Here is a 24,394-nt window from a genome sequence, read left to right as displayed (position 1 = left end):
AAAAAACTAGTTGGGGCTATTGTTGATGATTCATTCCTCGAAGACTCAAACGTGAAACTACTACCATGCCTGAGATCCCCGATAAGAGTGTTACTGTAGTGAAGTAGAAATGAAGTTGTAGTTCTTATTTCCCCCAACAATGCTTTCAACAATAGACTACATGTTATATTATAGATGTTGACAAAGTGATAATGACAATCCATAAAAAGGAGGCAGCGCAAATGACACCTAACGCAAAGCTGATAACCACCCCCTCCCGTCGCAAAATGGATATTCGTGTCGAGATGAAAAAACCAAGAGCAAGATTTAAGGAAAATCCATTACGAGTCAATGGCTATATATAACAAAATGGACGCAATGAACGTAATCAACAAAGAAAAGTAGTAAACAGGCAATCGATCTTGCTAGAGAACGAATTCCAGCGCATAATTTATAGGTAATTGGACATTTGTGTCACGCCAAGAGTCATAGGCAGAGAACAAAGATGTTCTAATTATGTAACACCAGCTCATTGTAACTTTTGAACTACTATCTCTTTAGCAGCTGCTGACAGCAAAGCCTTCGTCATTCGCCACTCGTTTGCCTTTCTAATGTCATTCGGCCTTTGAGAAAAGAGTAGCGCAACAATGCACGATTCAGCTCAGGCACGACTCATGTTCAAGCGCGTCGTTGAATCTACTACTACTGCTGCTTCGTCTCCTGGTGCGTACGATCTCTTGTACACGATTCTTGTTGCTCATTGGAAATAGACATAGGGTTCTCGTTTGCCAACAACCATACACAAAGCATCGATGCCTTTCCTTCAACCATATCATCTACTACTGCTACGACTACATCAACTCTCCCGTTTGTCGTGGCGTCGCCTCCGCTGTCAGTGACATCTTCCTCCTCCTCCTCCTCCTCGATAGAAGCAGCAGCAGCACCCACATCTCAACCAACTCTTGCTCCAGCAGCAACATCTGCCACCAAAACATCCGACAATGATTCTTCCTCTTCTCTTTCAGGTGGTGCTATTGCTGGTGTTGTGATTGGTGTATTGGCAGGTGTGATTATCATATGTCTGCTACTATTTATTGCTCGACGACGACGACAACGACGAAAACGATCATCAACAAGCATCCCACCGATGACTAACAATTTCCATGCCGTTTCCACAACTACCAACAACAACATCAACAACCCATCAACACCGGCAACACCTGCTGCTGCTGCTGCTGCTGGACCAGCACTTTTTGAACGTCCTCAACAAACTCCTGATGATCCATGGTTAGGGCAGGCCCCATTGGGTACATACACTGTGGTGTCAACTTACAATCCATCGCTGGAAGATGAGATTTACGTGTTGCCAGGTGACACAATTCAAGTTTACGCCGAATATGATGATGGCTGGTGCCTCGGCATGAATATTAGCAGAGGTAACGCGCGTGGTGTATTCCCCAAGCATTGCATCACTGTGGATCAAGATGATATTACAAACGAAGGCGCCGACACGTTGGATGACGCTGGAGCACTATCACCACCACAAGCAGATAAAAGAAGAAGTAGAAGGACAAGCTCTCTTTTCAACACTGTACAGAATTCACAAGATATCAAGTACTAGCAAGAGAATATCATTTGTTATTGTAAAATAGCCGCATTGGTGATGATTATTTATATAAAGATAAAATTAGACTACTGTAAGGATAGTAAGCAAGAGTGGGGTGGGATGGTGATAATGATAGGCAGGCAAATTTAGGCGTCGTTTGATTCGGAAGCAGTGGCAGGTTGCTTTTCAGCCTTTTTGCTGATAGGCTCTTCTTCTTTCTTGGTGGGCTCCTCTTCTTTCTTGGTGGGCTCCTCTTCTTTCTTGGTGGGCTCCTCCTCATCATTAGCTGATTTGGATGTTGTTTTTTCTTCCTCAGCTGCTGCTTCATTCTTGGCAGATGTCGAAACCTCCGCATCCTCCTTTTTATCCGCCGCCCTCGTATCAGCCTCCTTGGATTGTTCCTCTTGTACCTTTGATTCTTCCTCTTTGGGTGTAGCGGCAGCAGCAGAAGTAGTAGTTGTGGCACGTTGACTTTCTGATGATGATGATGCAGTATACACAGCTGGCAAGTTCTCCACTGGGATCTTTTCACTGAGCGTGTCGATCAACTCGTCACTAGAAATTTTAAGGTTTGAATTTTCCTGCGACTCCTCTTTGATGCCGAAAAGACAAACTTACTTTGAGCATACAATAAACTTTTTAACAGTGGCTTCAGGGAGCAATGGACGTACAAGCTTAAAGATTTTGCTATAGCATCGTAAAAGTGTGAGTAAACACATCAATGTGTAACGTAAAAGAACATACCTTCCCCACCATGGCACATTCACAAAGTATTTTGTAGCCTATGGAAAAGGGTTATTAGTGTCTTCACAAACAAGGTACCGGCAAGAGCTATGCTTTACCAGGAATTCAGGGTAGTTGTCCTGCATGATCTTGATGATATCCTTGGTGGCTGCCTTGGCGTTTGCAGTACGACCAAACATGGAGGCACCCTTGTAATCATGAACCTGGATCATTGAATCGACGTTGACAAAGTCTACAAGCTTGACACCCTTTTCCATCAACTGCACACGCCATCGAATGAATCTATAAAAGTGATTTGATATGCATGTAAGGCCTATAGCTCACTCTGCCTCTCAGGTATGCCAATCAATATTTACTTTTCGGGATCGCCAAACACCTTTTCTTGGTCAAGGTCACCATAAAAGTTGTAGCATACTGGACGACCCTCCTTATCATGTTCATGGATGTATCCAACACTGCCAAAGATGGCTTCATCAAACTCTTCGTCGAGGATTGTGTCGGCCTTGAATTCACGTCGCCAGGCAATGCTGTCAGAAAGCATCTTGGTTGCTGCTTCAAGGTCCAATTCTCTATATACATACATATATCATACGTCAGTCTAATATCAAACGTGCTGCACGCTTATTTACCTAGCTCGCAGGAACTTGACAAGCAAAACGTCCAATCGCTCATCGGTTGAATCCTTATCAAGGGCAATGTCCCACAACTTGTAGGGCTCAGGTTCACCTTCGCTCTTGAATGCGGTCTTGAGAATGTCAGGCAACGAAGCCTTGAGCTTGGTAACAGCATCAGTTTCTTCCTTTGTAAAGTCGTTGACGAATTTGTTCTGTGTCATTGTGTGGAGAGCTGGAACAAGGTGGGAGAGATAAAAGAAAACGAAAGAACAAGGAAATGCCTAGTGTTTCTGGCAAAATTATTTGTGTGTAACATTCAGAGCTCGAAAGTGATGCATGACAACCATCTACTTGGACAAAGAAATAAACTACTACCGTTGCCTAGCAACAGCTCAAATAGTCATTGACATGATGAGGTGATAGTAATGTATGCTTTATTTAAAGCGAGTGGACCATATCGCACTACATTGACCATTGCTTCGATCAAGTGAGAGTGTTATCTTGACCTGCAAAAGTGATCTTAGCATTGCAAACATAGAATGAGGGCGCATATCGCTTTATTCCTTATATTGCTATAGATAGTCTTTTGTTGTTTTGGATACATACGAATAGCCAACATGAGATCGTGGTACTTTAGCGTAGGCCATCAGGCTTCCCCCAAGGTTGGTAGATCCTTCTTCGCGTCATAGAGCAAATTCCCTACACTTACATTGAATGTAGCGAGTTACTTGGATTGCGAAAAAGTGACAACTCCATCATGCATACCGCGTAGCTTGACTTTAATGATGATCGCCAGTATCAGCTCGAGGCTATTTGTGTTACACAACTTGAACAATCCTTGGAATAAGCTACTCGTCGCTGATGCTACATTGTTCGTGTGCGAACAACATGGGTCTTCCCGATTCTCCTCACTCCTCAAAGGGTGGGCTACCACCTGATAAGCCCATTTCATATGCAAATGCTGCCACCTCATCGCGCGAAATTGATCGCCTCATCTCCTTCAGCAAACATGAACCGCAACCTTGGGGTCGAGCAATTAATCAACACGCTTTATTATTTGACCTGACTCAATTGAAGATATCCGAAACAACCTTCCTCACTGCTGCTCGCCAAGCATATCCTGCAAAACATACCTGTGGTATGGTTTTTCGCAAAGTCAACCGAAAACTACTTGCTGAGGTCGTCTTCACCTCTGAAAAGTATCGAAAAAGACATCATGCCACACCTATCCAACTACCTGACAACCGCACCTGCGCCGGTAATCTCCCTATCCCTGATGAATGGGAAGTTGTGAAGATTCACCTTACCAACATGCCTATCCTACCTCGTCAAATCTTAACTGAAGCAATCACTAAATCAACAAGCCAATACGGCCACATCTTGGAATGTGGAATATACATCGACCATGGCTGGTTTACGGGCTCTGGATATGTCTACCTCAATCGTGCCTCCACTAATGCTCCACTTGAACCTTCTGCAACAAAATCCCCTCCGCTACCTCTTGAACATACTATTAGCGTCAACCTTAAGAATTCGGAACAAGAATGGGTACACAAGATGTACGCTACATGGTCGCACATGCCTCTCTTTTGCCGATATTGCCATCTCCCCGGTCATACTCGATTAACTTGTTACCATAAGCCTCAACCAAGATGCCATCACTGCCAAACCCTCGGACACCTACGTAAAAATTGCCCCGCAAAAAACTCTGATCATGTAACGAACCCAAAGCAAACTCACACAGCCATGTCAAATCAATCCTACAAACGTCAACGTACTGTTACATCTACTGCCAGTTCTTCTCTTCCCAGCCCTGATTCTCCGCTTTCAAGTAAGCAACCTCCGCCCTTGCAGCCTTCACCTCCACCCAGTGGTGACCACATGAGCATTCCATCTTCCTCTGGTCCATCGGAGACCACTTCATCGCCCGCCGAAGATACCGATCCGAACGAACATCGTTCACCGCCCTCAGAGCCAAAAGCCGACTATGATGCTAAGAGTACTTCTAGTGATACAAGTATGAGTGATCCGTAACCGTTCGAGTTTGATTCATTATTCTATAAGTTTTATAACACATCAAAAGCGCCCACAATGCGCTGGAATAAAGCACAAACTACAAATTGTTCGTGTGCAGTTACGTATCCCGAGAGTACCATTATCTATCAGTGGATGATCAATAAAAAAAGGATTGCGAAAAAGAGCAGCATGTACCTTCAAAACCCAAAAGACGAGGGCGTTGATATTTGCTTTTCTTCAAGGATCGACTGATTTCCACGACGTTTGTACCACCCCATTCGTTCTTCCCTTCAAGTCAACATGTCACTTGCAATCAATCCCGATCGGCCTCTTCTTGTTGGACCAGAGGTCCCTGAGCATCCCTTTCCTCACAGCATCTCAGGCACTGTTGTCAGAGGTTATGGAAGAGGTTCCAAGGAACTCGGCATCCCAACGGGTATATATATACACTTACCAATGGCAACCTTAATGTTCGACACGCGTGTTGATATTGCTTTTAGCCAACTTATCCGACGATGCGATCGAGGCAATGTGCACCGACTTTACGTCTGGTATCTACTATGGATGGGTGCAAATTGGTGACAAGAGCTCGGAAGTATACCCCATGGTGATGAGCTTAGGCTGGAACCCTTACTATCAAAATGAAAAGCGTTCAGCGGTATGGATGATGAACAAAGAACATGGCTCATTCTTATGGTATCTAATATTGGGTTTAGGAGGTGCACATTATCCATGAGTTCCCCGATGATTTCTATGGTATTGCCATCCGTGTCATTGTTCTTGGTTACGTTCGTCCTGAGCAAAATTATTCATCACTTGGTAAACCCAACCGCCCTTGATTCCCTTCCCTTTGGATATGTCATTGACATCTTTTTTTTATTTTAGATGGGCTTATCAGAGATATCAGAACCGATGTAGAGGTTGCAAAGAAATCACTCCAACGTCCTGCCTATGCCAAGTTCCAGCAAGATCCCTTATTTGTATAGAAATCCACAGATGTGTGTGTAAATAGAATGAATGAATGAAACATTGTTTAATCAATCTTGGCCATCTTTTGCTTCTCGGAGACAATGGGTGCAGCATGAACGCCGCCAAACACTTTGACTAGCATAATCACGGCATCATTAAGCTTACGAACACCAAAGAAAATGGGAATACGGTTGGGGAGCATCCAGTGTGATTGGGCACCTTTACCAGATGCAAGTGGTTGACCATAAGGAGAAGTAGGCTTGGGTGTTGCCATCATAGCCATAATCACAAACTATCACTTTACCATCAGTTTCCTTTCCTCAATGACCACAATATCAAATACATACGCTTGGATAAATGAGACCAAAAATAGCTCCAGAGTGAAGGGTGGATAAGAAGAATGTCAAGACCGTGATAGGCATACCTGGAATGGATTTTGTTGTCAATGACCCTTATCCTTCACAACACATACACGCACACACACATATGTATACACATACCAAAGCCTAAAAAGTATGCCCAATGTTCTTCAACATACACAAGTCGTTGCTCCAATGTCCAACCCATGTAGAGCCACTTGTATCTAAATTCAAGATGAGATGCGCATCCTCCTCTCTTACGTGTAGATCCTCCACTTACTCAAAGCTGTAATAGGCCATGATAGCACAATTCATCAAGAGAGCCAAAGCGGTGCCGATTTGAGGGATGAAGATTCTCAAGAGAGCAGCGAATACAGAGCAGTTGATATAAAAGATGACGGTATAAATGTTGGATGCCATGCTCTGAACGATATTGGTAGAGCCCTTGACACGAGGATTGTTCTTGGCTTGCACCTGAAACGTCTTTTCTGCAATAGGCGTATAGAACTTGCCATTGATCGCCAGTAATAAAAAGTACATTGGATATCCTAGCAAACTCTATGGAGTCCCCCCGAATGAGCTTATTGGCCATCCTGCAATCCAAGAGTGCTCCCTATCCTTACCGCGTACGAACAACCAAGAAAACGATGAGTGGGCTCGTTATAAAACGTCTCCAGGATCAATAGACCACCAAGGAAAATAAGGCCGTTCAAGACAAGAGCTTTGACCATATTCTGTTGGACCGTAGTCGATCTATAGCCCCATAGTACAACCCGATCGACCTTTAGATTAACGCCATCAACGGCTAGATAGCACTTACGAATAAAAGAGAATGAGTGTCTTTGACCAATTGCTTGCTTGTTCAACCCCATTAAGAAAGTAGGTCCAATGACTTTGTGCTGGCGATTGTGTTGTCGTAGCCATGGTGTCCAAATGTGGGCAGTAAAGAAAAGTAGGTGAAACGCATACGCGAAGCCTGAGTTTAGATACATTTAAATCAAAACGCAGGGTTTCATGCTACAGAGTAACACGGTTACTGCGCACATGCAGCATGTGATTTTGACACTCATTATCGTTCATTGTTTTGGGGACACATCTCGTCGACCTAGACTAATGTTACGACATAAATACATAACAATGTCGTCGAATGAAGGAGATAACCCGATGGAAGACTATCTTTTCAAGGAAACGGTAACATCCCGAATGAGTTCAGGTATCGTATCCATGCGTCGTTCTTCTCCATGGAAACCAAAAAGTTGATGCCTCGGATGATTGGTTTAGGGCCCCTATGAAACTAGCACTGAGGGTGATTATCGTAGTGCATGTTCCCATAGCTTGCTTATCTGACACATTTTTTTGGCTCAAGAAGGGGACATTAAGCATCCAGTGTATCAGGTTGCCTTACATTTTAGTATTCACATGTATCATGGAACTCCTTTTCTTTGTTATTACATGGCCTCTCATTGTCATGTTTTCATTGTCATAATATAATTAAGGCTATGCGCCATCACATACCTTTAATTGGTCTGCAGCAAGATTAATTAATTCAGCAGGGTTTCCATCGTTGATCTGAATGACTCGGTTAAAGTACATAAACGGATCATTTGATCCTATTTGGTGGATCTGAGTGACGGGTTAAAGTATGATTTGGGGGCATGCGGATCACTCAGCGACACACACATAGTTTATTTATCCGTGCGCAAACGAAAAAGGGGCAACCCATGTGCCGAGCTATATAGATCATCTTCTCTTTAAGCTGTTTATGGATCACAGCCATTAGTGGGATGTGGAGCAATCAGTGGTAAGGTTGAATAATGTACTTAGCATGGAAATCAAGTACTATTGAATGTGCTGCAGACGACACCATCATGGTGTTGTTAGGGGTAAATGATTTGAAACCAAGCAAGTAGAAAAAAACCGAAAGTCAGCCTATGACCACGGCTGTTTTTTCATGCTCTTCAATATATAAGAAAACGTAAACTACTGACATGGGTGAGCCGTCATCTTTTAAGATTTTGTATATTCGATATGAGCACATTACGCTACAAGTATACCGATTACCATGCACTCATAAATCTTTTCCAAATAATGGCCAAGCGCTATGAATCCAACGTGTATGCACACTATCAAGTGGGCAACTCTGAGTTCAAGGCGTTGACGTATGAGCAAGTGGATCGCATTACTACCAATCTTGCTTGCAAATGGGCCCCTACAATGAAAAACGTGGATACGGTTGGATTCATATCTGATCACTCGATCCATTATCTGCTTGGCATGATTGCTATCCTCAAGCTTCGAACTACACTTCTTGCATTGTCCCCACGCAACTCCGAAGCTGCCAATGTGAACTTGCTTAATCTCACAGGGTCCAGAGTTCTTTTGGTGTCCGAAAAGCACAAGGGTATGGCTGAAAATTGTGCCCATCAGTTACCTGATTTGAAGTATGATGCTGTCAAGCCCTTTGATATCGATGCATTGGTGAATGAGCCGTTGCGATCCGATTGGGACACAATTTTGGATACACATTTTTCGCCAGAGGATGAAGAAAAGATTGCTCTTATTATTCATAGGTAAGCTCATACATAGCCATGATGATGGTTCGCCACCTCCATTTATTAACAACGACATGTATACACAATAGCTCGGGTACTACCTCTTTCCCCAAGCCTATACGATTGAGCAACCGATACCTATTCCACTTGACACAAACCATCCCCCAAGAATGGGATAACTCATTCCCAAAGCAAGCTGCAACACAAGAGGATGTTTCCTTGGCGGCATACCCACTGTAAGTTTCTCCTTTGGTGGTGCTTTTTTCGCTCTTTGACATAGCTTAATTTCATCATTCTATAGGTTTCATGTATATGGATGCCTTACTACCTTTGGTCCTGTGATGTATGGTACGAGTGTCGTTCTTCTTGCACGGCTACCACCAACACCAAGCGAATTGACCACCATTATCGAAAAGCTACATGTGACATTTGTATCTTTACCACCTTTATTGATTGACCAATTGGTAACCTATCTGAATGAGACCCAAGCATTCGCCCCTTGGCAAAAGCTCAAAATACTACTCTATGGTGGAGCCGCCCTGAAAAAGACCACAGGAGATTACTTGCATAATCATGGCATCAATGTACGAAATGCATATGGTTCTACTGGTAAGTCAATTAGATGGCATGTAGGCAACGCGGCAATGTATATCTCTAACCTTCTTTACTATAGAAATCAATGCTATGTCTATGGCACACATGACAAATGACCGCTGGGACACATTACAACCTCTTGAACCGGCAGCAAGCTATGCTGAATGGGAGCCTGTTGATAAGGGAAATGGCGTTTATCACTTGGTCATCAAAGCAGGTTGTCCTTGCATGGCAACAGGTGTAGCCAACCGTCCAAATGGGGATTATGCAACAAAAGACTTGTTCAAGGAAGACCCACCCAATTCAGGCTACTGGCAACATCTTGGACGTAATGATGATACGCTGGTTATGGAGAATGGTGAAAAGACAAATCCTACTCCTATGGAGCACACGATCTCAAGCTCACCCTTGGTCAAGCAATGCACAGTCATTGGTGAAAACCGTCCTTGTACAGCTGCTTTGGTGGAATTGGATGTTGATCAAGCACTTCGTCTCACGCCTCAAGAAATGATTGATGAAGGTACGTAAATCCTCGAGCCAAAAAAAGGGGCTTGCTTATGCTTTAATACTAATGTATGATGCATATTAGTCCAAGGGATTGTATCCAAAGCAAACAAAGATGCTCCCAGCCATTCGACTATCTTACCTCAAATGGTGTACATCTTGCCATTGGAGAAGCGTCTACCTTCCACTGATAAAGGAACCATCATGCGTAAGCACGCCATTCGAGAGTATGAATCAGCCATCAACAAGATGTATGATGACTTCCTAAATGGGGCAGCCGATCAACCTTCTGATATGCGTGGATCCACCAGTGGTATGACATTGGAGCAAATTGAATCATTTTTGGTGCGGACTGCCAGCCAAGTGTTACAAATCAAGGAGGACGTGTTGGCCAACAACAAGCGGGAATCTCTTTTCGACCATGGTTTGAATTCGCTATTGGCCATCCAGTTGCGCAATCGTATTACTTCAAGCTTCGGTACGGTGCCTAGCAACTTTATCTTTGAGCACCCAACCATTGAATCAGCTGCCCAATCTCTCCATTCAAGTGATGATGCAGTTGACAAGAGCGAAGAACGATATCAGGATACACAGCAGTTGTTGATGGAGTACATTACACGCGCCAAGGATGACTTTGCTCAATGCAAGACGACAATGGACGATCCAAGAGCAGCTGAGGGTCACGTGATTCTATTGACAGGTGCGACAGGTTCCTTGGGATCCTTCATGTTGAGCCAGCTTTTACAATCCTCCAATGTCAAAAAGGTGTATTGTTTGGTGCGTGGACAACAAGATCGATTGATGGATCGTCTTTACACGGCATTCCGTGATCGTTTCCTCGATACGAGACTCTTGGAGAATGGCAAGGTGGAAGCGTTACCGATGAAGTTGAATGAGGATTATTTGGGATGGTCCAAGGACACGTATGATCGCCTCAAGGAACAAGTGACCATTGTTCAAGCTTGTGCTTGGTTGCTTGATTTCAATCAACCCATTGCCCATTTTGACAAAGAATGCATCCAAGGATTATACAACTTGCTCAAATTCGCTCATCGTCCTATCAATCCAATGCACGTGCATACCATCTCCAGCGTCAGTGCAACAGCAGCCATGGAATCACCTATTCAAGAAGTCGTTGCCCCCGAAGATCCACACGTTGCTATGCCAATGGGATATGCTCAATCCAAGTATATTGTCGAGCATTTGTTTTATTTCTTGTCCAAGGAAAAGGGATTCCCGTGCACGATTGAACGACTGGGTCAAGTATGTGGTGATACACAACGCGGATTTTATTGGAATACAAGTGAACAATACCCTTTGATGATGGTGGGTGGTGGAGCCGAGATGAAGAAAATGCCGGACTTTGGAAATATGGTGATTGATTGGATTCCGGTCGATTATGCAGCAGCAAGCATTGTCCAAATCATGCTCAACACCGCAAGCAACAACAACATTGCACCAGCAGAGCAAGTATTTCATATTGTCAACCCCAACAGGGTCACCTGGAGAGATGTTCTTGAAGCAATGCGAGCATCCGGCATGCAATTCGATATCGTCAAACCTGAACAATGGGTTGAAGATCTAAGCGAGAATGAAGAAAATCCTGCTTATCGATTGATGTCTTTTTACGAAGCCAACTTTGTTGGTGAAGCAATGTCGATGCCAGTCTGGGAAACGAAGCAAACAGTCAAAGTGGCACCAATGTTGAAGCAAGCACCTGCTTTCGGTCCCGATTTAATGAGCAAGTATCTCCATTATTGGCGTAGTATAGGCTTTTACAAATAAATCCACGACCTAGATGCCACATCAAATCAACGGAGGGAAATTGGATGTATGGGTTTTCTCAATTGCCATTGTGCACGCGAAGGTTTAAAGGCTATATGACATTGGCAATAGGATACGATGTTGTTTATGCATGTTGCGCATTAGATTCATCTAAGATGGTAGTGAAAACCAGTCAAAGTACTCGCTATTATGCATCACGTCGGGTTTTTTCGTAGGAAAGCTTGCTTATTTTGCTTGTATGCGAATTCTTTTTTCCGTGGGTAAAGTGTAGGTGATAAAAGATGAACATGTTATGCAAAAGGCCATCCGAATGGAGGTCCAAATGAATAAAGGAACACAATAAAACATTGTTTGAGGATCATTGTGTGAGTGCTCGTTTCACAAAGGGAAAGCCCAAAGTCATAGCGCACATGCGTAAATCTTTCCCGGCATAACGGCTTCCCTGAATATGCCTGATTTGCGGAATCCGAAAAGTTACTTCCAAACGCAAATGGGCTGTAAAAGTGAGTCAACACCAAAGAAAAAATCGGAATGCGGAGAGGCTCGGGATGATGGGAGATTGATCCTGCTAACTTTACTTGTGAATGAAATAAAGATTGCTTTTTGGTTCTTTTGATATCTATAAATTACACACACGGTTGTTCCAGCCAATCTAAAGTTGCTTTTCTCCCCATCTTTCGAAAAATGGCGGTTTCAGCACGCAAGATATATGATGGCCCAGTATACGACTGGAAAGATTACCACGCCTTTATTCATCTTTTCGAGACGTTAGCCAAGGAAAACAGTGATCGTACCTGCATCTATTACAAAAAGGGTTCAACTTACAAGACTTTGACATGGGAACAAGTGGATCGTATCAGCACCAATCTTGCTTGCCGCTGGTCATATTCCCTTGGCCATCTCGATGCACCTGTGGCAGTGCTTGCTGACCACTCGCTCGACTATCTCTTTTACATGATCGCACTCCTTAAATTACGCGTTGTACTGCAAGCATTATCGCCACGAAATACTCAGGCAGCTGTCACCAACATGCTTATCAAGGGAAAAGCAGGCTACATAATGGCTTCTGAAAAGTACGCTGACACTGGTAAAACAAGTGCAGATCAAGTGCAGATCCCCTATCAGACCTTGTTGCCTTTTGATATCGAGGCGTTGAGCCATGAGCCGTTGAATCCGGATGCTGCACACATTCTCAACAAGCGATACACTAAGGAGGATGAAGAAAAAATCGTCATCATTACCCATAGGTAATGTGTGTGGGCCCTTGTTTATAGATGGGAGTGCCTTTTATTGACAGCATGGGAATATTTTTATCACACCGACGACGACAGTTCAGGGACCACTGCATTTCCAAAATTGATTCCTCTTAGCAATCGATACATGTTTGTGCATGTACAACACTTTACTCATGACATGGCCCATCGGTACGGTGAAGCTCCATGGACTCTCGAGCGATCCGATATCTTTATGGTTGGATTCCCCTTGTAAGGCAGCTGCATGTAGTAGTGTATTGTTTTGTTGAGATTGAGCTAAAATGCGCGCATTGTGATCCCCTAGATTCCATATTGGCGGTATCTTTCAGGCTTTTTGTGCAATGATGCATCATGGCACATCCGTCTATTCACCTCTCCCGCTACAAGTCAAGGACGTTGTTGATGCAATCGAGCAATGTGGTGTCACCTACGTGTATTTTGCTCCTGTGCTTGTGGATCAGATCGCAACATACATCAAAGAAACCGGGGACATTGCACCTTTTAAAAAGCTCAAGGTGATCCAGTAAGTGATACTTAAAGGAGGATCATATTTAAATATTCACGTACTATTGTTTTCCAAAGGTTTGGAGGTGCGCCATTAAGACCTGATTTAGGTGAATTCCTTACATCACATGGCATACGACTTCAATGCTGCTATGGAGCTTCAGGTATGAAAGTTGTAAATGAGGGATGACTTTTGCTTTTACTCAAAGACGTATATAATAGAGTTTGCCATTAGCTTTCTCAATGATGATACTCGTGATGACATTCCTTGGAATTCAACACGACCATCCCATATCATCAAAGACTATTGTCATTTTGAACCATATGATGAGCAAGCTGGCACCTATCATCTCGTCATCAAATCGGGAGCGCCCAACCTAGCAACGGGTGTTGAAAATAGGCCTGATGGATTTGGCACCAATGATCTATTCATCCAAGATCCACCCAACTCGGGGTATTGGAGACATTTAGGCCGCAAGGATGACATCCTTGTAATGGAAAACGCACAAAAGACCAATCCAACACCCATGGAGTTTGCCATTTGTAGCGCCTCTATCGTCAAATCATGCACCGTTATAGGTGAAGGTCGACAATGCACTGCCACATTGGTTGAACTTGAGTATGAGCAAGCTATTCAATATACACCCAGTGAGATCATTGAACAAGGTATATGCCACCGTGTCAGACATTGTATACATGACGCTGATACCATTGAATAGTGCATGCGGCTGTAGCCAACGCGAATGCAAATGCACCCAACTACAGCATCATCCTTCCAGAAATGATTTACATCTTACCCTTGAGCAAACATCTCCCTACCACCGTAAAGGGCAACGTTGTACGTAAGAGCGCCATCAAGGAATTCGAAGACGTTATTGAGAAGATGTACACCAACTTTATGCAAGGCACTGGCAACACAAGAAATCCAGATACCAGTAATGCATGGCCAATTCAGGATATTGAATCATTGCTTGTGCAAGCTGCATCCAACGTCCTTGGGAAAAGCCCTACCCTAATTTCAAAAAACAAGGATCAATCGCTCTTTGACCTAGGTCTCAACTCGTTGCTTGCCATTCAACTACGCAATGCTATTGCCGCTAAATTTGGTCATATCAGCAACACATTCCTATACGAGCACCCATCCATCAAAGCCATTGCTACTGCATTAAGGTCACCAAACGCTGTCAAGAGCAATGATGAGCAACGATACCAGGAAACACAAGCCTTACTAGAATCATACATTGCACGAGCCAAGGTTGATTTTAGCCCATGTATCACGAACAAGGAGACTGGGGATGACCAGCAGCAGCAGCATGTGGTCTTGTTAACGGGCTCTACAGGCGCATTAGGCGCATTCATCTTGCATGATCTTATTCGTTCACCCAAAGTTAGCAAGATCTATTGCCCTGTACGTGCCACAACAACAACGAATGGAATGGATCGCATTATCGAATCCTTCAATGCTCGCCATTTGGATGTTTCATTGTTGGATAGCGGCAAGGTGGAAGCACTACCAATGAATTTGAATGCCGAGTACCTTGGATGGTCGAAGGAATTGTATGACCGATTAAAGCAAGAGATCACTATTGTTCAAGCATGTGGATGGCTTGTTGACTTTAATCAGCCCATCACCCATTTTGACAAGGAATGTATCCAAGGTCTTTACAACCTACTCAAGTTTGCGCATCGTCCCACAAACCCAATGCGTGTACACACCATCTCAAGTGTGAGTGCCACAGCTGCCATGAAGAACGTGGATCGTATCTCCGAAACGACTTTACCTCAAGATCCACACGTTGCTATGCCAATTGGATATGCACAATCCAAGTACATTGCCGAACATCTTTTTGATTATCTCACAAGAGAGAAAGGAATGCCATGTATTGTGGAACGCATGGGTCAAGTGTGTGGCGACAGCATCAAGGGAACATGGGGTATCCAGGAGCAATTCCCATTGATGATGGTTGGTGGTGGTGCCATGTTGAAAAAGATGCCTGACCTCGGCAAGATGACGATTGATTGGATTCCCATTGATTATGCAGCATCCAGCATCACTGATATCATGCTCAATACAACCACCACACCCATTGAACAATTAAGGGGCCGTGTATTCCATATCGTGAATCCCAACCATGTGAGCTGGTCTAATGTGCTTCAAGCGATGCAAGAATGTGGAATGCAGTTTGATGTTGTCAAACCCAAAGAATGGATAGCAGACTTGAGCAAGCATCAGGAAAATCCCGCGTATAGGTTGTTATCCTTTTATGAAGGCAATCTCCTTGGCGACAGCAACATGCCCATTTTTGAGACAACAAACACCATCCAATTCACAAGCTCCACTTTGAAGGAGGCGCCCATCTTTGATGCCAAATTAATGATGAAATGCCTTGCTTATTGGAAGGTGGTCAAATTTCTATAGATAGACACATGTACCTAAAGCACAATACAAACATACCTAATAACGACACTCCACTCCTTTGTATCATCTTTTTCAGGAAACTCAATCGCAATGATCCATATACATACGCTCCTCGATCCATTCACCAATCCCCATGTCATGTCCTTCATTATTTACAGACTTGTTGACTAATGATACATAAATGACGATTCAACTTTTATAATGCAAAATAATATAACATGACTTTCTCTACAAGATCCTCTCATCCTCCTTGGACGTGCATGACATCAAACCTATGAATATCGAAATGAGTACCGATGATCCATTTCCAATGATATGTATCGTTCTTACCCATAGCTCGTGCACGCTTGATAGCCTTTGCAAGCTTACGTTGGTTCTTGGCACTGACACCTATAGATGCATGTCGATATCAATAACCCATGATTCGAATAGAGGGAGGGAGATGTCGTCATTACCAGTTTGGTCCCGAGGCAAGATTTTGCCCATGTCTGAAACGAAAAGCGAGAGCAATCGGACGTTCTTGTATTCGTGAAGAGGATCAATGTCGAGTACTTCAAAAGGATCTTGATCAGGCTTGGCAGGTCGACCACGGCGTTGTCGAATTTGTTCCTGGTAACGTGCATCATTCAAATCCTCAGGATGATATAAATCACCCACTCGATGAATCTTTTGATAGAATCGTGCTTGTTCGCTCGAGAACTTCATTCGTTCCTCTATGAAGGATTGTTGTCAATACATTGATAAAGATAATAAACATGGTGCTTACTGGTAACATAATCCTGAAGCAAAGCGAGAGTCTGTTGTTCGATTTCTGGATAAAAAGAAACGAGTGTTGAGTGAATGAGTGGATAAAAGAGAGGGGTCGATCGATCTGGAAAGTACCTCGTTCGACATGCTTGACTTCAGTGTTGGAGTTGGAGTTGTTGCATGGTGCTGACATTGCAATTGAGCGTGTTGCAGCCATGTTGAATGGGCGTGTTGCGAGTTGACAGACGGCACGAGTTCGAGCAAACATTATGGTGTGGGAGGTGGAGGAGGAGGAGGAGGAGGAGGAGGAGGTTGGGGGAGAAACAAAGTCGACAATGTGTGTGTGTGTGTGTTGTTGGGAATAAGTGACTTGTGACTAGGCTGGGCTGGGCCAACTCGTTGTGTCTCATACAAAACAACCCGCTCTTTGTCCTTGTTTATAGCACGTATACACCTTTACTCTACTCTCCAAGACCACATTCTCTCGAGCCATGGACGATTCGTGGGACCGTTCGCTATTCGACAAGGAGCTCAAATCAATCCTCGATGCCAAGCTGCCCGTTTCTGCTTCCAAGATCAACGCATTGCAGTCCTTGGCCATCTCACATCCAAAGGTAACGTATGACAACAGCAAGGAGGAGGACACGTATAGATACGCATACACACTACGATGGATGCTAATATGGGATGATGATGATGATGATAGCACCACAACTATATTGTTCAATGTGTTGTTCGGTTTATTGAGACTGCTCCACCAGACTATCGGCTTGCAGGATTGTATGTGGTTGATGCCATCTCTCGTACAGTACAAAAGCAAATGAGGAAAACTGCCGATGAAGGGAACCAACATCCAGTGGAGACCGAGGTTTATCTTCGACGATTTGCGATTGTTTTGAAGGATGGTGCATTACGAGGATGCTTTATGCCATGTTCCAGCAAAGATAAGGTTAGTATTGTTGTTGATGATATCGATTGGAGAAGGAAGGCGGCGGCAGCCCATATCTTTTACTCGTTGGAACGCGCACAATCAGCCACATGAGGGGAAACGAAGGTTCATGGATAATTCAGCATCATGGTTTGACTAGCGTGTATGTATGGTGGGTATTGTGGATCATTCCAAGATGTGGCGTGCTTAGAATATATACCCGTACATGCGATATGTGATGTGACTGTGTGTGAGTCTCTCTCTTGCGATAATCGAGTGAGGGGATGCTTGCTGCTGCTGCTACTTCTCCAATGATATCAAAAGGTACTCAGGACATTGCTTCTCACAAAAAGTCATTTTCTACATCCATTTGTTTATCTCCTGCACCAATTGCATTGCCACTTTCACTTTATGCTGTCGAATAAAATAGGAGAAGGTGAAAAAGACACTCGACATCTGGGAACTGAATGGCGTGTTTACCAAAGATACGGTGGATTACATAAGACAATCATTCTTGAACCAAGATGATGCGACATCAAGTGGAAACTACGGCCAAAATAAACAACCACCTCAGCATCCCAACCACGTAGACTCGGTTCAATCAACTAAAGGTGCATATTCTTTTTCTTTTTGTGATACGGCAATGAGCAGAAATCACGTGCATTGGCATCAAAGTGTGAGAGATCAAAAAGAGAGGAAGCGGATGATACCAAAGGGGAGGAAGGTGGGGGAACTCTTGTGATCAAATTCACTCATACCCAACCTCTTTATTTTCTTTTTCTTTGTCAGTACCTGAACCTGTGGTCGATGCCGCTTCTCTTCTTGCCAAACTATCCTCCATTTCGGGTGGCAATCTTGCCAATCTTGCTTCAGCATCAACAAGCACAGCAACTTCGACATCACAAGCTCCTCAGCTATCAACACAACAACAAGATAAAGACAATGCACTACCTCCAGCTTTGGCTCGTTTACTTGGTGGCATCGTATCTACACCACCACAAGGATCATCATCCCAAGCACCAGCACCGCCAGCACCACCCATGGTGCCTATTCCAACTCCTACCAACACGGGTGTAATCAACAATGCATCTCCACCACCACAACAGCAACAACCACCTATGGCTGCAACAAGTGATCCACGTCTTCGTCAATTTCCTCAACAATCGCCTCCACCACGCTTTCAACCAAATGTACAACAACCTCCACCACGAACAAGACCATCACGTTGGAATACTGCTGCTGATGATACTCGTCCTATCCGCCGTGAACAACCACCTCTTTCATCCATGCCTCATTCACGTGATATGATGTCTCCCAACAGTCATCATCGCCCAACACCACCTCATCCTGAACAACATCTTCCAGGACCTGTTCATGATCCGTCATTGCAACCAGGCACTATTCGAGGTACATTTTACGACTCATGTAACATTTATCTATGTCATACTCATGATCCTTGTCCATGTAGTGCTTACACGGACATTATTCGTGGGAGCTTTGCCTGAATCCTATACACAACGAGATGTTGCGGAGATCTTTGAAAAGTACGGAAGATTGGGTAGCATTATCGTAAGTATTTTATCGAGAAATGTGCCGTGAGTGGGAATGACAGCTAATCTTGGGTTACACAAAAAGGTGACACGAAAAGCAAGAGTGAAAGCGAACGCATTTATCAAGTTTGAAACACGTGCTGGTATTGAAGCTGCTTTGAGAGACACTGGCAACCTTCGATTGGAAGGATCACCTGTCAAAGTAAGTTGTTGTTGTTGGGGGTGTCTGTGATAAGCAAGGTCATTGATGTTGAATGAATTTAGGTGAATTGGGCATATGGCTTTGGACCCAAGAAGATGTTTGATTACAAACTAGGCGAGTCGATCATACCCTTGAGCGAGTTATCCGAGAATGAAAAGTCGAGCCTAGTGACAGCACCTGTGGGTGGATTCCAAGGTCAAGCTGTGCAGGATCAAATGACGATTGAAGAACCTGAGGTGGCCTATCGGCCCGAATGGAAAAAGGATGAGCTCAACAAGTCGACGACCACCAACACCAACACCAACAATCGCCCACGTGGAAACGATGGCCCTGATGATTATTATCAACAATCTCGCCCTAAAAGACGACGTTTCGATCAACCATCATCATCATCACCTCCCCCAATGGGTGATATGCAACAACACATGGATCCTTCTTTATCCGCTCCACCTCCCACATGGATGTCGAATGCACCACCCATGCCTATGTCAATGATGCCACAATCCATGAATCAGTTTTATGCTGCTGTTTCACAACAACAACAGCAGCAGCAGCAGCAGCAGCGTTCTACTCCTCTTTCATCAGCGGATGCCACACCACCTTTTCAACAACAACAACAACAACCATCACAGCATGTCCCTTATCCTGATCCATATTAGCATCACTCCTTCATTCATGTACAAATAGTACCCTCCCACCTTTCTCTTGCTTTCGTGCTTTCCATTTGCATTATTCAACTCTAGTAAATCACAGAAAGGATAAAGATTGTTGACTATACACAATATTCCCCGGCGATCCCGAGTATCCATGCTATCAAGGGAAATGGATTGGATTTGAGTTTAGGTGTGTGCAACCTTGATGTACAAAAATGCTGTACTTCCCACACGTTTCGTAATTTAATTGTTTTCGTTTTCTTCCCGTTTCATCTTTCTTTCTCCTCTCAATGAGACAAACGCTTCCAGAAGGCTACACCCATGATGAAGGCATCCCGCATCCAGTAACGTTTCGAAACCCTGATGGCAACGTGTTGGAATTATACGTGGTGGCAAGCAATGTGATCCGTGTCCGACATTTGACAGCCAACAGCAACAACAACAACAACGTTGACCGCCCAAGAGTCTCTGTTGATGTACCACCCACCATTCAACAAGACCAACCCTTGTTTTCCATCAATACTACGACAAGTTCAAAAGAGAGCAAGTATGTGCAAGTGGAGACACCCGATATCCGTGTCAATGTGGAGTTGCCCTATCTACGTCTTGTGTGGCATGATAAAAAGGATGGCACGACTTTTGCCGAGGATTTACCAAGAAGAGCTTACGCGTATGGCGGTGGCAAGATTTATCATTATCGCAAACGCATATCAGGTGACAAGTACTATGGTCTTGGTGAACGCACAGGCAATTTGAATTTGGCGGGTCGGCGTTTTCGTTTGGAAAGATTGGATTCAATGGGCTATGATGCTGAAAACCAGGACCCACTTTACAAGTTTTCGCCATTTTATCTTACTCTTTCTCACGATGGTGCACGTGCCCATGGTGTCTTTTATACAAGCATGTCATTGAGCACCTTTGACTTTGGCCAAGAATTGGATGCGGTAGGTTCATGATGCTGCTATTGTTGGTTGTATTGGTATTTATCATTTACATGTGGATTATAGATGTGGGGACCCTATACAATGTATGAGGCTGAAACCCAGGGGCCACTTGAATACGTGGTGATGTATGGTCCATCGGTGCCATCGGTGGTTCGCACGTTTAGTCTTTTGACAGGTGCCCCACGTCATTTGCCGCCACGTTTCGGATTTGGATATTTGGCATCTTCCATGGCGTATGCTGAAGTGGACAATGCACAAGAGCGAATCGAGCAATTTGTGGCGGATTGTCGAAAGCATGATATACCTTGCGATGGTATGCATTTATCATCTGGATACACCGTGATGCCTGATAGCGGTGATCGATGTGTCTTTACTTGGAACCGAGAACGATTTCCTGATCCAGAAGGCATGGCTCAACGATTGCGTGAGCAAGGTGTGCACGTATTTGCCAATATCAAGCCATGGCTATTGCATGATAGTCATCCCGATTTCCCAGCGGTGCGAGATAGCAAGGGGCTTGTGTGGCAACATGATGGCAAAGGACCCAGTGAGGTGTGGCAATGGCGTGCAGGCCGACATACCATGGGCAAGGCTAGCTATATTGATTTTACGAGCCAAGCTGGATACTCCTATTGGCAGCAACAAGTACGCACCAAGTTGATTGATAAGGGCTATCACTTATGGCTTGACAATAACGAATTCGCTATGCTTGATGATAATGACACCTATGCATGCGAGGTGAAGCCTGATGGATACCACAATCTCGTTGTCAACGAAGCAACCACGACCAGTAGCAGAGAAGCTGGCACACCATTGCAAACACTCTTGATGGCCCAAGCATCCTATAATGCATTGCGTGAAGCTCGTCCCACCGAACGACCTTTTCTTATCACCCGTTCAGCTGTGCCTTATTGTCAACAACTTGTGACCCAAACTTGGAGTGGAGACAATAATACCGAATGGAAGACTATTGGCTATAATGTCTCTATGGGTGCTGGTGCTGCTCTTTGTGCAGTGCCCACAGGCTATGGTCATGATGTTGGCGGGTAAATCATACAACACACATCCCATATATATATAGCTTTGTTGCTAATAATATTATTCTATATAGATTTTCAGGTCCTAAGCCTGATCCAGAGCTCTTTGTGCGATGGGTACAACAAGGCATCTTGTGGCCACGATTTTGCATTCATTCCTACAACACCGATGATACAGTGACAGAGCCTTGGATGGTAAGAGGAGGGTGATTACATGTGTTTTCCTTTTGCCTATGACATGGTGGATTGCTTATTATACAAATTGGCTATTTCTAATAGTACGACGAAACATTGCCGACTATCCGTGAAGCAATGCAGTTGCGATACCGGCTGATCCCATACTTGTATTCATTGCATGTGATCCACTGCTACCGTGCATGCCAACCCATGGTGAGACCTGTATTCTATGATTTCCAAGATGATCCAAAAACACACGAGCAGCAATTTGAGTTTATGCTGGGACCTGATCTCCTGGTGGTTCCCATGATTGAATCAGGCACCACCACTCGCACCGTATACCTACCCAGTGGTGCTTCATGGTATCATTACCAAAGCGGACGTTATTGTGAAGGCGGTCAAATGGTATCAGTTGATAGCACCCTTGAGGACGCCGCATGCCCATTTTTCGTAAAGGCGGGTAGTATGCTTGCTTTTGGCAAGGTCATGAATCACGTTCATGCATTACCAGATAATGAACGTCGTGTCCAAATCTTCCCTGAACGCACGACCACAGGCGAACGTCGAACATTTACATTGATTGAGGATGATGGCAAGACGTTGTATCATGAGCAAGGTGGTGCTTTTGCAGAAGTGCGATTGTGGATGGAAGCAACGGAGTCCATCATCCGTGTTGGTCTTGAGATTCTTCATGATGGCTATTTCCCTGATTATGACACCGTTTGGGTCACATGCCCCATTCAAAGTGAGACTCGTCAGCTTGTCTTTGTCGACCCACAATTCAGTGGTCAAGAATACCAGCCCAAGGACCTTGAACGTATCGTCGATGACACTACCCTGCATTGCTACTATGGTATCCCCGTGCCTTGGAATAGACAAGCTCAAAAATAAAACGATCATGTTGAGGCGTCATGTGCATGATGATATTAGAACATTAGGTCCATTTTGTTATTCATTGTTGTTATGCCGATTCAAAGACAATCCACAGCTGAAAGGTTGATTGGTTACGTCTCGTTTCAATGCATGTAAATAGTGATCTCCGCCGCCTACCTTGATCCGTTTCTCTCTTGTAGGTGGTGGACCTTTTTTTTCCCAAACGAGGTAAAAACGATGATGCAATAAAGCACGCAAGCAGCTCCCCCCTTATCTTCTCTCCGCTTTGTCATCACTATGCGTTTGCGAGAATCTTTACCCACATGGCCCATTCTTGTCCCCCCTCATCAGTTATATAAAAATGTGCAATACCTTTATTATATTCAAATGTGTGATATTGGTTGACTTGAATGCAGGGGTGGAAAGGCGCAAGGGCCTTCTCTTGATTCTTTTTCTCTTCTTGGCTTTTGGGAGAAAGGGAGGATCAAGGAGTATGAGATCAAAGGAACAGCAGCAGGAGAAGTGGTGTGTGTGTGTGTGTGTGCCTATGTGATGACTTGGAAGAGTGAGCGAGGTCTTTTTCCCTTTTGAAATGATGATTCTGCCCACAAAATATGCGAGTGCCTTGTCTTGCCATGTATGTATTGGGCGTGAGCGATTATCACAAATGGACCCTTTCCTATTGGTTCCTTTTAGACAAATGAGCTTGTGCAACTGCGCATGGTCTCTCTTTCTCCTCCCCCGCGGGGAAGAAAAGCACATCATCATCCATTTTGTTGTACGCATGACGTGGGGGACGTCATGACAGATCCAATGGTGGTATGTGTGATGGTAACACCACAAAGAACAAGAATGATATCCACGTGCGTCCATGTATGCAAAGCGAGTCCCCTTTCCTAAAGCCATTATTATTGCTTACAACAGCAGCAAGCAGCAGCAGCAGCAGGAGGATCGATGATGATGATGATGCATGTTATGATGGAAAGCTAACAATAACTAATGTATGCCAAGCATAACACGTACACACACACACCCAGGGGAAAAAAAGAAACACTCAAGCAAGGAGATGTGTGGAAGGGAGAGAACCGAGTAAGGGAGCAGCAGCATCATGCTGCTGCTGCTGCTGCTGCTTAAAGCGGGTTGAGAACAAGAGCAACAGCAATGAATTGTAATCATGGCTATGAACGATGCAGCGAAATCTTATTTGAGCCTAAAAGAGCAACTCTGTCATTTTGCCGTTTTCTGTATCTCAATTGCGTGCAGGCACAAAAAGTGCTCAAATATCCGCATGACTCCTGATCAAACCTACACACAGCCAATCTCTCTCGGTACCTGCTCTCTTTGTGTCTCGCACAGGTTTCTCGCTTTTTTCACCAAGATATCCG

At 44.2% G+C, this 24,394-nt stretch overlaps 11 protein-coding genes across 11 annotated transcripts; 8 read left to right on the top strand and 3 right to left on the bottom strand.

Annotated features, from left to right (window-relative positions):
* Window positions 1-626: 626 nt before the first annotated feature.
* O0I10_001310 (uncharacterized protein) lies at window positions 627-1,600 on the top strand (the record flags this gene model as incomplete). The annotated part of the gene is made up of 2 exons (XM_058481407.1): window positions 627-702; window positions 750-1,600. The coding sequence occupies 2 exons, from the start codon at window positions 627-629 to the stop codon at window positions 1,598-1,600; spliced, it is 927 nt and encodes a 308-aa protein (XP_058348045.1).
* A 131-nt stretch (window positions 1,601-1,731) lies between these two features.
* Window positions 1,732-3,164, bottom strand: O0I10_001309 (uncharacterized protein; the record flags this gene model as incomplete). Its single annotated transcript, XM_058481406.1, has 6 exons — window positions 1,732-2,140; window positions 2,204-2,272; window positions 2,330-2,367; window positions 2,428-2,611; window positions 2,686-2,898; window positions 2,959-3,164. The coding sequence occupies 6 exons, from the start codon at window positions 3,162-3,164 to the stop codon at window positions 1,732-1,734; spliced, it is 1,119 nt and encodes a 372-aa protein (XP_058348044.1).
* A 667-nt stretch (window positions 3,165-3,831) lies between these two features.
* Window positions 3,832-4,663, top strand: O0I10_001308 (uncharacterized protein; the record flags this gene model as incomplete). The annotated part of the gene is made up of 2 exons (XM_058481405.1): window positions 3,832-4,502; window positions 4,585-4,663. 2 exons carry the CDS (start codon window positions 3,832-3,834, stop codon window positions 4,661-4,663), a joined length of 750 nt encoding a protein of 249 aa, XP_058348043.1.
* Window positions 4,664-4,689: 26 nt separating this feature from the next.
* O0I10_001307 (uncharacterized protein) lies at window positions 4,690-4,977 on the top strand (the record flags this gene model as incomplete). Its single annotated transcript, XM_058481404.1, has 1 exon — window positions 4,690-4,977. The coding sequence occupies one exon, from the start codon at window positions 4,690-4,692 to the stop codon at window positions 4,975-4,977; it is 288 nt and encodes a 95-aa protein (XP_058348042.1).
* A 282-nt stretch (window positions 4,978-5,259) lies between these two features.
* Window positions 5,260-5,945, top strand: O0I10_001306 (uncharacterized protein; the record flags this gene model as incomplete). Its single annotated transcript, XM_058481403.1, has 4 exons — window positions 5,260-5,395; window positions 5,460-5,617; window positions 5,676-5,778; window positions 5,845-5,945. 4 exons carry the CDS (start codon window positions 5,260-5,262, stop codon window positions 5,943-5,945), a joined length of 498 nt encoding a protein of 165 aa, XP_058348041.1.
* Window positions 5,946-5,992: 47 nt separating this feature from the next.
* On the bottom strand, window positions 5,993-7,211 carry O0I10_001305 (uncharacterized protein; the record flags this gene model as incomplete). The annotated part of the gene is made up of 6 exons (XM_058481402.1): window positions 5,993-6,220; window positions 6,276-6,352; window positions 6,429-6,511; window positions 6,568-6,845; window positions 6,911-7,040; window positions 7,108-7,211. 6 exons carry the CDS (start codon window positions 7,209-7,211, stop codon window positions 5,993-5,995), a joined length of 900 nt encoding a protein of 299 aa, XP_058348040.1.
* A 1,104-nt stretch (window positions 7,212-8,315) lies between these two features.
* O0I10_001304 (uncharacterized protein) lies at window positions 8,316-11,722 on the top strand (the record flags this gene model as incomplete). Its single annotated transcript, XM_058481401.1, has 5 exons — window positions 8,316-8,857; window positions 8,929-9,075; window positions 9,141-9,448; window positions 9,513-9,953; window positions 10,023-11,722. The coding sequence occupies 5 exons, from the start codon at window positions 8,316-8,318 to the stop codon at window positions 11,720-11,722; spliced, it is 3,138 nt and encodes a 1,045-aa protein (XP_058348039.1).
* Window positions 11,723-12,406: 684 nt separating this feature from the next.
* On the top strand, window positions 12,407-15,898 carry O0I10_001303 (uncharacterized protein; the record flags this gene model as incomplete). The annotated part of the gene is made up of 6 exons (XM_058481400.1): window positions 12,407-12,969; window positions 13,054-13,206; window positions 13,280-13,498; window positions 13,558-13,643; window positions 13,702-14,145; window positions 14,199-15,898. 6 exons carry the CDS (start codon window positions 12,407-12,409, stop codon window positions 15,896-15,898), a joined length of 3,165 nt encoding a protein of 1,054 aa, XP_058348038.1.
* Window positions 15,899-16,126: 228 nt separating this feature from the next.
* On the bottom strand, window positions 16,127-16,913 carry O0I10_001302 (ribosomal protein S18; the record flags this gene model as incomplete). Its single annotated transcript, XM_058481399.1, has 5 exons — window positions 16,127-16,170; window positions 16,229-16,288; window positions 16,354-16,611; window positions 16,665-16,709; window positions 16,781-16,913. 5 exons carry the CDS (start codon window positions 16,911-16,913, stop codon window positions 16,127-16,129), a joined length of 540 nt encoding a protein of 179 aa, XP_058348037.1.
* A 223-nt stretch (window positions 16,914-17,136) lies between these two features.
* On the top strand, window positions 17,137-19,984 carry O0I10_001301 (uncharacterized protein; the record flags this gene model as incomplete). Its single annotated transcript, XM_058481398.1, has 7 exons — window positions 17,137-17,259; window positions 17,352-17,594; window positions 18,004-18,184; window positions 18,363-18,980; window positions 19,042-19,142; window positions 19,209-19,325; window positions 19,388-19,984. 7 exons carry the CDS (start codon window positions 17,137-17,139, stop codon window positions 19,982-19,984), a joined length of 1,980 nt encoding a protein of 659 aa, XP_058348036.1.
* Window positions 19,985-20,268: 284 nt separating this feature from the next.
* Window positions 20,269-23,027, top strand: O0I10_001300 (uncharacterized protein; the record flags this gene model as incomplete). The annotated part of the gene is made up of 4 exons (XM_058481397.1): window positions 20,269-20,922; window positions 20,986-21,968; window positions 22,034-22,154; window positions 22,239-23,027. The coding sequence occupies 4 exons, from the start codon at window positions 20,269-20,271 to the stop codon at window positions 23,025-23,027; spliced, it is 2,547 nt and encodes an 848-aa protein (XP_058348035.1).
* Window positions 23,028-24,394: the final 1,367 nt, after the last annotated feature.

This window comes from Lichtheimia ornata (genome assembly GCF_029851405.1).
Source record: "Lichtheimia ornata isolate CBS 291.66 chromosome Unknown scaffold00003, whole genome shotgun sequence".
NCBI lineage: Eukaryota > Fungi > Mucoromycota > Mucoromycetes > Mucorales > Lichtheimiaceae > Lichtheimia > Lichtheimia ornata.
This window is presented reverse-complemented; position numbering and strand designations above follow the sequence as displayed.